This window comes from Palaemon carinicauda, chromosome 3 (genome assembly GCF_036898095.1).
Source record: "Palaemon carinicauda isolate YSFRI2023 chromosome 3, ASM3689809v2, whole genome shotgun sequence".
NCBI lineage: Eukaryota > Metazoa > Arthropoda > Malacostraca > Decapoda > Palaemonidae > Palaemon > Palaemon carinicauda.
The window spans coordinates 20,428,959-20,442,439 of record NC_090727.1 but is presented as its reverse complement, the minus strand read 5'-3'; the positions used below and the strand labels follow the sequence as shown (position 1 = coordinate 20,442,439).

Sequence of the window (13,481 nt, the reverse complement as noted above, 5' to 3'; positions counted from 1 at the left end):
ATATATATATATATATATATATATATATATATATATATATATATACAGTATGTATACAGTATGTATATATACATACATATATGTTTACATACATATATATATATATATATATATATATATATATATACTGTATATACATGTGTATATATATTTATATATACAGTATATATATGTATATGTATACATAAATGCATACACACACACACACATATATATATATATATATATATATATATATATATATATATATATATATATATATGTCTATGAATATATATATATATATATTTATATATATATATATATATATATATATATATATATATGTGTGTGTGTGTGTATGTATGTGTGTATTTTAGGTCTGTATGTCTGTCAGTGTGAAAACAAATACTTCAAATCTAATTTGTTTTCATGAACATCACCGAACAAAATATCAGTTTCAATCTATGTGGGCACTTACTGTATATAAAAGACAATAAAACAGATAGTAGAGAAGTAAGACGAGGACAATTTTTCGTGAGAGGTAAACCAAAATAATTAGGCAATAGTTATTCAAAGTGATGAATATTTCAAGTTTATTGTTTTGTTGAAATTAGTTATGTACATTTACTGGGCTTTGCCTTCATCGTTGTCTTTCATTGTTAAAATTTTTAGAAAGATGTATTCGTTGGGTTGTGTTTTCATACTGATAGATTTATATTTCCTACCAATGTTTTTTTTTTCTCTGCCAACTAAGTTGGAGAGGTTATGTTTTTTCCGTTTGTTTGTTTGTTTGTTTGTGGACGAGTTTATGGCCACAATTTCACTCATAGAGTAGTGAAACTTTCAGGGATTAATTATTATGTTGAGACGTAGAAGTGATTCTGTTTTGAAACTCGTTGGTCAAAGGTCAAGGTCAAGGGTTCAGGGATTAATTGTTATGTTTAGACGTGAAAGTGATTCCATTTTGAAAGTCCTAGGGCAAAGGTCAAGGTTAAGGGTTTAGGGATTAATTGTTATGTTGAGACGTAGAAGTGATTCCATTTTGAAAGTCCTAGGTCAAAGGTCATGGTCAAGGGTTCAGGGATTAAATGTTACGTTGAGACGTGGAAGTGATTCACTTTTGAAAGTCACAGATCAAAGGTCAAGGGTTCCGGGAGTAATTGTTATGTTAAGGCGTAGAAGTGATTCCATTTTGAAAGTCCCAGGTCAAAGGTCAAGGTCAAGATAGAGCAAAAGGTTGACTGAATTAACCCTAAGGCAACCTGGTTTCGAGAAATAGGCTGCCGTGGTGGAAGTATGCTCTCTCCTGAGTGCTCCTCTAGTTACCTCCGCCAACGAAGATGGAAGGAGGTTATGTTTTACCCCCTGCTTGTGTGTTTGCTTCTGAACAGCTTCATGACCACAATTTTAATTGCAGAGTAATGAAACTTGGAAGGGAAGGGTCAACTGTTGAGTAAAAAAAAAACTGGAAATGATTAAATTTTGGAAGGTCAAGGTCAATGGTCACGGTCACGGTCAAGGAAAATCTTCAGTTAACGTAATGCCATAAGTTTGGACATCGTTGTCACAGAGACTTCAAACTTGGTTCATATTTTAGTTTATGAAAATCCACGCCAATTAATTCATGTTAAGGTCAGAGGTCAAATGTGCTCTTTTTTTCCAATTCCTACATTTCGTTTTTTTTTCCCTTAACATACTTCTGCTTTTCATATTGATTTACCCTCACCGTTCAGTTTTCCTTAATTGTTTACATCAATATTATAATTGTTATTATTATTCTAGGCTATAACCATAGTTGGAAAAGCAAGATGCTATAAATCGAAAGGCTCCAATAGGGAAATATAGCTAAGGGAGGAAAGGAGACAAGGAAATAAATAAACTACAAGAGAAGAATAAGCAATCAAAATAAAATATTTCAGGAACAGTAACAACATTAGATTAGATCTTTCACATATATACTATAAAAACTTAAAAAAAAAACAAGGAAAAAAAACAAGAGGAAGAGAAATAAGATAGAACAGCCTTACCGAGTGTACCCCCAAGCAAGAGAACTCTAATCCAAGACAGTAGTGGAAGGCCATGGTACACAGGCTATGGCTGTATCCTTTCCTTATCTGGTATCTGATTCTGTAATCTTATCTAATGGAGATACCGTAACAATATAAAAGTCCATTACTGCTCATGTCTGTATCCAATCCAGTTCTTCAAGTAGTTCAATAATTAATATTGTACTTTGATTGCCAATTAAATCGTGCGCATTTCACTTAAATAAGCAAACATTACAATATCTCGGTATCTTATTTCTCTTATACTTTGACAATTAAATCGTACGCATTTCACTTATATAAGCAAATATTACGATATGTCGGTATCTTATTTCTCTTATACTTTGACAATTAAATCGCACGCATTTCACTTATATAAGCAAACATTACAATGTCTCTGTACCTTATTTCTCTTATACTTTGACAATTAAATCGCACGCATTTCACTTATATAAGCAAACATTACAATGTCTCTGTACCTTATTTCTCTTATACTTTGACAATTAAATCGTACGCAATTCACTTATATAAGCAAACATTACTATATCTGGGTATCTTATTTCTCTTATACTTTGATAACTAAATCGTACGCAATTCACTTATATAAGCAAACATTACAATATCTCGGTATCTTTTTTCTCATATACTTTGACATTTAAATCGTACTCATTTCACTTATATAAGCAAACATTACAATATCTCGGTACCTTATTTCTCTTATACTTTGACAATTAAATCGTACTCATTTCACTTATATAAGCAAACATTACAATATCTCGGTACCTTATTTCTCTTATACTTTGACAATTAAATCGCACGCATTTCACTTATATAAGCAAACATTACAATATCTCGGTATCTTATTTCTCTTATACTTTGACAATTAAATCGTACTCTTTTCACTTATATAAGCAAACATTACAATATCGGTATCTTATTTCTCTTATAGTTTGACAATTAAATCGTACTATTTTCACTTATATAAGCAAACATTACAATATCTCGGTATCTTATTTCTGTTATACTTTGACAATTAAATCGTACGCATTTCACTTATATAAGCAAACATTACAATACTTCGGTATCTTATTTCTGTTATACTTTGACAATTAAATCGTACGCATTTCACTTATATAAGCAAACAGTACAATATGTTTATTTAATTTATATCTTTAAAAAGAAAAAAAAAATTCCCCCTGTTCTCCATCCCCTGCTTGTTTGGAGAAATTCCTATGAATACGGATCGCTGGGTTTGTAAACCCCCCCCCCCCTGGCTCTTGTCTCCTCCCCCCCCCCCACCCCTCCTCCTACAGCCATCCCCTCGAACGTCTGTTTCAATTCGGATTGCTAACAGAGGCCGCCAGTGCCTGACATTCTGTCAGCTCCTCGTGAAATTCTTCTCCAGTCCGAGATACTGATCTTTTTCTTCCGCTTCTTTAGTTGGAGGTCGGTGCCCTTAACCTCGTGTAGCTTGTTTATATTTATTTTATTGTTATTTAACCTTATTAGATGGATATACTTAGTATTAACGTTAGTTTTCTTTTAAATATGTTAATAAGGATTATAATTGTTTTATTTTATCCACGAGTCGATCTCAAATCGTTTGTGTACGAAAGATTTTGATATTTTTCTGACACATCTGTTTGTATTATTAGCAACGTTTTTCTCCTGTTGGAGCCTTTGGGTTTATAGCATCTTGCTTTTCCAACTAGGGTTGTAGCTTAGCTAGTAATAATAATAATAATATTAATAATAGTAATAATAATGATAATAATACTAATAACAATAATGATAATAATCAAATGGGCATACTTACACGGTATTAACATTAGTTTTATTTAACATATGTTAATAAGGTACATAATGTCATTGTTTAACTACGAGTCATATCTGTCAAATTGTCTTCGTTTTTACAAGAAAGATTTAATTATGTTGACACATCTATTTTTATTTACATCCACAATTAGATTGATATACTTAAAGATTATTAACATTTGTGTTATATCACATATGTTATAATCGGGTAGTTGAATCAGTAGAACTTCGAAAGTTCAAAGTTGGAGCAAATGTTTTTATGTTGACCAGGCTAACATGAGTCTTTTTATAGTTTATATATGACATATCTGTTTTTGACGTTGTTAATAGTTTATAGAGGACATATCTATTTTGACGTTGTTACTGTTTTTAGAATGATTTATTGTTATTTTCTTCTCATCATTTATTTATTTCCTTATTTCCTTTCCTCACACGGTTATTTTTCCCTGTTGGAGCCCTTGGGCTTATAGCATCTTGCTTTTCCAACTAGGGTTGTAGCGTGGCTAGTAATAATAATAAAAATGATATTAATAATAATAATAATAATTTTCATTTCCTTAATTCCTTTCCTCACTGGGCAGTTTTTCCCTGTTGGAGCCCTTGGGCTTATAGCATCTTGCTTTTCCAACTAGGGTTGTAGCTTGGCTAGTAATAATAATAATAATATTAATAATAATAATAATTTTCATTTCCTTAGTTACTTTCCTCACTGGGCAATTTTTCCCTGTTCGAGCCCTTGGGCTTATAGCATCTTGCTTTTCCAACTAGGGTTGTAGCTTGGCTAGTAATAATAATAATAATAATAATAATGATAATAATAATTATAATAATTTTCATTTCCTTAATTCCTTTCTTCACTGGGATATTTTTCCCTGTTTGAGCCCTTGGGCTTATAGCATCTTGCTTTTCCAACTATGGTTGTAGCTTGGCTAGTAATGATAATGATAATAATAATAGTGATAATAATATGAAAAGTATAAGGCGTTCTGGTTGTCAGGATGCCAGAAAACTTTCAATCAATCAATTTCCTCACTGGGCTATTTTTCCCTGTTGGAGCCCTTGGGCTTATAGCATCTTGCTTTTCCAACTAGGGTTGTAGCTTGGCTAGTGATAATAATAATAATAAGGTACACAATGTCATTGTTTTATCCACGAATCCCACCTGTCAAATTGTCTTCGTTTGCCCTCGAAATGTTTTGACATCTTGTTGACACAACAGACCTCTGATCCTCCTCTGTTGTGTATCATAAAAAGTGGCTGTCACTATGGGTTTTAGCAGAGTATTATTTTATGATTTATATTCTTGAATTTTATTTCTTACTATGATTGTTTGTTTATTTGTGGTTTTATTTGTTTTCAATTTTAGATAGGTGGACCTTGTGCTATTTTCACTGAGTACTGTGTAATTTATTATGAAACGTAGTCTGAATTATGAGAAATAAGGATATGATAGGAATGTTTTATTGGAATAAAGATAAATAGCTAATATATTCTAGATAAATATGTTAAGGTTACTTGCTATGAAAGCCTAATTAAATAATTATTGGTCTCCGAACTTTTACCTATATATATATATATATATATATATATATATATATATATATATATATATATATATATACATATATATATATATATATATATATATGTATATATATATAACATATATATATAACATATATATATATATATATATACAGTATATATATATATATATATATATATATATATATATATATACTGTATATATATATATATATATATATATATATATATATATATATGTATATATATAGATAGATATATACGTATATACATATACATATATATAATTATATATATATATACACACACACACACACACATATATATATATATATATATATATATATATATATATATATATATATATATATATATATTAAACACCTTTAAATTGTGCAGCAGCTCGCGATTTATTCTGTGAAATGCTAAATTCCTCTTTTGCCGTATACAAAACATACGTAACCCTCAGAGTACTGAGAGCCGATTGAATTTAATATCAGCCCGCTGGCGTTCCGCCAGTTACGAAAACACGAAAATATGGAAATTCGAGAAAATAAATATAAACATAAAAGAGAAGGAATACGAATGAAAGGAGAAATTGAAAATATATATATAATCTTTAGAATAAATGGTTTTTACTACTATTAGCTCCAATGGTTTGTTATTATTATTATTATTATTATTATTATTATTATTGTTATTATTATTATTATTATTATTATTATTATTATTATTATTATTATTATTAGCTAAGCTACAATCCTAGTTGGAAAGATTATTATTATTATTATTATTATTATTATTATTATTATTATGATTTTTATTATTAGCTAATCTACAACTTAAATTGGAAAAGCAAGATGCTATAAGCCCAAGGTCTCCAACAGGGAAAAATAGCCCAGTGAGCAAAAAAATAAGGAAATAAACTATATAAGAAGTAATGAACAATTAAAATAGAATATTTTCATAAACATTCACAACATTAAAACAGATACTTCATATATAAACTATATAAAAAGACTTATGTCAGCCTGTTCAACATAAAAATATTTGCTGCAAGTTTGAACTTTTGATATTATTATTATTATTATTATTATTATTATTATTATTATTATTATTATTATTAGCTAATCTACAACTTAAATTGGAAAAGCAAGATGCTATAACTCCAAGGTCTCCAACAGGAAAAAATAGCCCAGCGAGGAAAGAAAATAAGGAAATAAACTATATAAGAAGAAATGAACAATTAAAATAAAATATTTTCATAAACATTAACAATATTAAAACAGATACTTCATATATAAACTATAAAAAGACTTATGTCAGCCTGTTCAACATAAAATTATTAGCTTCACGTTTGAACATTTGAACTTACATATTATAAACATAAAAAAAACATTTTCTGCAAGATTGAGCTTTTGAACTTACATATTATAAACTATATAAAAAGACTTATGTTAGCCTGTTCAACATAAAAACATTTGATGCAAGATTGAACATTTGAACTTACATATTATAAACTATATAAAAAGACTTGTCAGCCTGTTCAACATAAAATCATTATCTTCAAGTTTGGACATTTAAACTTACATAATATAAACTATATAAAAAGACACATCAGTCTGTTCAACATAAAATCATTAGCTTCAAGTTTGAACATTTGAACTTACATATTATAAACTGTATAAAAAGACTTATGTTAGCCTGTTCAACATAAAGAAACATTTGCTGCAAGATTGAACATTTGAACTTACATATTATAAACTATATAAAAAGACATGTATGCCTGTTCAACATGAAAAAACATTAGCTGCAAGATTGAACATTTGAACTTACATATATAAAAAGACGTCTCAGCCTGTTCAACATAAAAAACACATTTACTGCAAGATTGAGCTTTTAAAAGTTCAATCAATTCAACTACAGGATTATGTAAATTATCAGCATCGCCACCTGCACATGCATCGTCCATGTTTGTTCTTCTAACTTCAATATCCTCCTGAATATCCCTGTGATGACTTGGGAGGAAATTAGAATTAAACTTGAGTTTGCACCGCTATGATTCCAACTAATTCGATCGCGTTGGGAAGGCAGCGGTGTAGCGTCATCAGCGCTCTTTTATATTTCATTTTGGGGACTGATCGTCTGTTTGCTTTCTTATTTGGGGACTGACCGTCTGGTTTTCCGTCCGTCTGCTTGGATTTTGGGGACTGACAGGTCATTTGCTTCCATTTTTGGGGACTGACAGTTCATTTGGTTTCATTTTGGGGACTGATTATCCGTTTGTCAGTTCGTCTGCTTTCATTTTGGGGACTGACCGTCCGTTTAACCGTCCGTCTGCTTTCATTTTGGGGACTGACCATCCGTCTTCTTTCATTTTGGGGACTGATCATCCGTTTGTCAGTTCGTCTGCTTTCATTTTGAGGACTGACCGTCCGTTTAACCGTCCGTCTGCTTTCATTTTGGGGACTGACCATCCGTCTTCTTTCATTTTGGGGACTGATCATCCGTTTGTCAGTTCGTCTGCTTTCATTTTGGGGACTGACCGTCCGTTTAACCGTCCGTCTGCTTTCATTTTGGGGACTGACCATCCGTCTTCTTTCATTTTGGGGGCTGATCATCCGTTTGTCAGTTCGTCTGCTTTCATTTTGAGGACTGACCGTCCGTTTAACCGTCCGTCTGCTTTCATTTTGGGGACTGACCATCTGACTGCTTTCATTTTGGGGACTGACCATCTGACTGCTTTCATTTTGGGGACTGATCATCCGTTTGTCAGTTCGTCTGCTTTCATTTTGGGGACTGACCATCCGTTTAACCGTCCGTCTGCTTTCATTTTGGGGACTGATCATCCGTTTGTCAATTCGTCTGCTTTCATTTTGAGGACTGACCGTCCGTTTTACCTTCCGTCTGCTTTCATTTTGGGGACTGATCATCCGTTCGTCAGTTCGTCTACTTTCATTTAGGGGACTGACCATCCGTCTACTTTCATTTTGGGGACTGATCATCCGTTTTGTCAGATCGTCTGCTTTCATTTTGAGGATTGACCATCCGTTTAACAGTCTGTCTGCTTTCATTTTGGGGACTGACCGTCCGTCTGCTTTCATTTTGGGGACTGATCATCCGTTTAACCGTCCGTCTGCTTTCATTTTGGGGACTGACCAGCCGTTTAACTGTCCGTCTGCTTTCATTTTGGGGACTGACTGTCCATCTTCTTTCATTTTGGGGACTGATCATCCGTTCGTCCGTCCATCTGCTTTCATTTAGGGGACTAACCGTCTGTTTGCTTTCATTTTGGGATTGGCCGTCCGGTCGTCCGTTCTTCTACTATCATTTTTGGGACTGGCCGTTCATTCGTCCGTCCATCTGCTTTCATTTTGGGGGCTGACCATCCGTTTATCCGTCCATCTGCTTTTATTTTGGGGACTGACCATCTGTTTGTCCATCTGTGTGCTTTCATTCTAGGGACTGGCCATCCATTTGTCCGTCCGTCTGCTTTCATTTTGGGCACTGACCATCCGTTTGTCCATCCATCTGCTTTCATTATGGGGACACCATCTGTTTGTCTGTCCGTCTGCTTTAATTTTTGGGACTGGCTGTGCGGTCGTCCGTCCTTCTACTTTCATTTCGGGGACTGGCTGTGCGGTCGTCCGTCCTTCTACTTTCATTTCGGGGACTGGCTGTACGGTCGTCCGTCCTTCTGCTTTCATTTTGGGGACTGGCCGTCCATTTGTCCGTCTGTCTGCTTTCATTTTAGGACTGACCATCTGTTTGTCTGGCCGTCTGCTTTCATTTTGGGGACTGACCATCCGTTTGTCCATCTGTGTGCTTTCATTTTAGGGACTGACCATCTTTTTGTCCATTTGTGTGCTTTCATTTTAAGGACTGACCATCCGTTTGTCCGCTTTCATTATGGGGACACCATCTGTTTGACTGTCTGTCTGCTTTCATTTTGGGGACTAGCTGTCCGGACGTCCGTCCATCTACTTTCATTTTAGGGACTGACCATCCGTTTGTCCTTCTGCGTGCTTTCATTTTAGGGACTGACCATCCGTTTGTCCATCTGTGTGCTTTCATTTTAGGGACTGACCATCCGTTTGTCCGCCTTCATTATCGGGACACCATCTGTTTGTCTGTCCGTCTGCTTTCATTTTGGGGACTAGCTGTCCGGACGTCCGTCCATCTACTTTCATTTTGGGGACTGGCCGTTCGTTCGTCCATCCGTCTGCTTGTATTTAGGGGACTGACAGTGCGTCTGCTTCCATTTTGAGGACTAACTATCTTTTAGACCGTCAGTCTTCTTTCATTTTGGGCACTGACCATCTGTTTGTCCATCCATCTGCTTTCATATGGGGACACCATCTGTTTGTCTGTCCATCTGCTATAATTTTGGGGACTGGCTGTCCGGTCGTCCGTCCGTCTGCTTTCATTTAGGGGACTGACAGTCCGTCTGGTTCCATTTTGAGGACTAACTATCTTTTAGACCGTCCGTCTGCTTTCATTTTGGGTATTGACCGTCTGTTTGCCATTTTTTTGGGTATTGACCGTCCGTTTGCCATTTTTTTGGGTACTGACCGTCCGTTTGCCATTTTTTTGGGTACTGACCGTCCGTTTGCCATTTTTTTGGGTACTGACCGTCCGTTTGCCATTTTTTTGGGTACTGACCGTCCGTTTGCCATTTTTTTGGGTACTGACCGTCCGTTTGCCATTTTTTTGGGTACTGACCGTCCGTTTGCCATTTTTTTGGGTACTGACCGTCCGTTTGCCATTTTTTTGGGTACTGACCGTCCGTTTGCCATTTTTTTGGGTACTGACCGTCCGTTTGCCATTTTTTTGGGTACTGACCGTCCGTTTGCCATTTTTTTGGGTACTGACCGTCCGTTTGCCATTTTTTTGGGTACTGACCGTCCGTTTGCCATTTTTTTGGGTACTGACCGTCCGTTTGCCATTTTTTTGGGTACTGACCGTCCGTTTGCCATTTTTTTGGGTACTGACCGTCCGTTTGCCATTTTTTTGGGTACTGACCGTCCGTTTGCCATTTTTTTGGGTACTGACCGTCCGTTTGCCATTTTTTTGGGTACTGACCGTCCGTTTGCCATTTTTTTGGGTACTGACCGTCCGTTTGCCATTTTTTTGGGTACTGACCGTCCGTTTGCCATTTTTTTGGGTACTGACCGTCCGTTTGCCATTTTTTTGGGTACTGACCGTCCGTTTGCCATTTTTTTGGGTACTGACCGTCCGTTTGCCATTTTTTTGGGTACTGACCGTCCGTTTGCCATTTTTTTGGGTACTGACCGTCCGTTTGCCATTTTTTTGGGTACTGACCGTCCGTTTGCCATTTTTTTGGGTACTGACCGTCCGTTTGCCATTTTTTGGGTGACTGACAGTGTGTTCGTTCGTTAGTCTGCCAGCGCTAATGACCCTCCGGTTGGCCTCATGCTTTTGTTCCTCTTGACATATATTTCATTCAGGTGCTTTTAGATTTACTGGATTGGATTTATATACGAGTTCATTTGATATTATTTCATGTTTTAATGTTTGTGTTATTTTTTTGTGCATATACTTTATATAGTTTATGCATTTTAATTTTTATAATTTGTTTTTGTAATTCAATTTGTTTCCAAATAAGCATCCCGTAATTTTTTGCTAAAAGGAAATCACCGAAAGGTGAACACACACACGAACACACACACACACACACACACACACACACACACACATATATATATATATATATATATATATATATATATAAATATATTAGTGTACACGACCCATCTTATGACAGGGTATGACTACTTTCTCTCTCTCTTACTCTAGGGACGAGGGAGATTTCAGCGTAACTGGATATATATATATATATATATATATATATATATATATATATATATATATATATATATATATATATATATATATTTATATTATTGCTTGCTAAGCTACAACCATAGTTGGAAAAGCAGGATGCTATAAACCCAATGGTTTAAGCCCAGGGGCTCCAACATGGAAAATAGCCCAGTGAGGAAAGGAAACAAGGAAAAATAAAATTTTTAAGAACAGCAACAATAAAATAAATAATATATATATATATATATATATATATATATATATATATATATATATGTATATATATATGTATATATATATGTGTGTATATATATATATATATATATATATATATATATATATATTATTGTCTGATATATCCAAATAAAAAAAAGAAAACATACCATTCTCTCTAACAATGTCAGGCAGCAGAGACCATGAGTCAAGTTTCATATTTCAGGCGAACCAAAACCCGGTCGGTGTCATTCCTTCACTTTCTTCAGCCACTGACTGTTGTTGGAAGCTGGACACTTTTGAAAAAAGGGGGAAATCTCTTTACAAGGTTTATTCGTTCTTGCGTTCAAAATTATATGTCTGTAGATTACATACATTGATGGTGTCTAGTTATAAATTCTGTATTTATATGTGTATGTATATATATATATATATATATATATATATATATATATATATATATATATATATAGATATAGATATTTAGATAATAGATAAATAGTATACATACATACATATATATTTATATTGTATGTATACGTATATCTCATATTATACATATAATTACACACACGCATATGTATATATATATATATATATATATATATATATATATATATATATATATGTGTGTGTGTGTGTGTGTGTGGTATATCACTGTCATTTCAATTTCTTGGATCCGGGTTTGATTCCCCGGCCGACCAGAAGCTATTGTCTTTGAGTTGATTCCCACTTGGATCTCTGATCCCGAGGTATAGAGAGAATCCAGATATTAAGAGGAGTATAATAAATGGCTTATTTGAATATGAAAAAAAATACGTCTAAATGTGGAAAATTTATATATATATATACATACATATATATATATATATATATATATATATATATATATATATATATATATATATATATATATATATATATAAATCTAGCCGTCATAGTTGACGGTTCGCGTGCACTAGTGTCATATAATGATTTTGAAATTAATGCAGGAGAGGCCAATGATTCCTCTGTATTTTTAATAAATATCCTAGGTAGACTACGAGTACGTAGGCTTGCAATAATATAGTGCAAATATATATATATATATATATATATATATATATATATATATATATATATATATAATTTTCTTGTATTATAAATTAAGTAGAATTTTCCTGTATTATAGAATGAATATAATTTTCCTGTATTATAAACTAAATATAATTTTCCTGTATTATAAACTAAATATAATTTTCCTGTATTATAAAATTAATATAAATATCTTTTATTATAAACTAAATATTATTTTCCCGTATTATAAAATAAATATAAATTTCCTGTATTTTAAAATAAATATAAATTTCCTGTATTATAAATTGAATATTTTTTTCCTGTATTATAAACTAAATATAATTTTCCTGTATTACAAAATCAGAATCAGCGGATATCTCCCCCCCCCTCCCCCCCCCCCAAGCTGGTGCAGATTTCAACAGCCCCCCATGATCCTACACAAGTGGATGTTAGTCACTGATTACATTCACCTTAAAAAAGTTTTGAATTTCTTGAGAGGAAGGAAAGGTGCTGTCCCCTTCTCCTTCCCCTACTCTCCCCCCTCCCCCCAGTGGGAGACAGGTACCCCCCCCCCCTCTCCCCGTGGGAGACAGGTATGAGACGCTTCATTGAATCTGATTGGCTTTATTGACGGTGGATAACATTTTCCATTCGTCATTCCCGCGCATCTGGCAACGTTCATCCTCCTCTTCTTCTTCTTCTTCTTCCGAATGCCAGCTGCTTTGGGTCGCTCACTCTTCTCCTTCTTCTTCTTCTTCTTCTTTACTAGTTTTGGACATCCGTTCCTTTCTTGTATCTTTTTTTTTTCTTGAGGTTTTTGTTTAAAGGATTTATATTTTTATTTTTTATATGCCATTACCGATTCAATGTAACTTTCGTTTTTTATAGTAATTTTTTAACAAATATAAATTTGTTTTCGAAATGTTTTTAAATATATTTATATATATATATATATATATATATATATATATATATATATAT

The 13,481-nt window shown here is 33.4% G+C and overlaps 1 protein-coding gene across 1 annotated transcript in view; it reads right to left on the bottom strand.

Moving 5' to 3' along the window:
• The window catches only part of LOC137630970 (skin secretory protein xP2-like), a 75,696-nt gene extending 66,602 nt beyond the window's left edge, over nucleotides 1-9,094 (bottom strand). The window contains exon 1 of the mRNA XM_068362504.1: nucleotides 8,900-9,094. Coding sequence (XP_068218605.1) covers nucleotides 8,900-9,094 — 195 coding nt within the window. The remainder of the gene's footprint in view (nucleotides 1-8,899) is intronic.
• Between the last annotated feature and the right edge of the window lie 4,387 nt (nucleotides 9,095-13,481).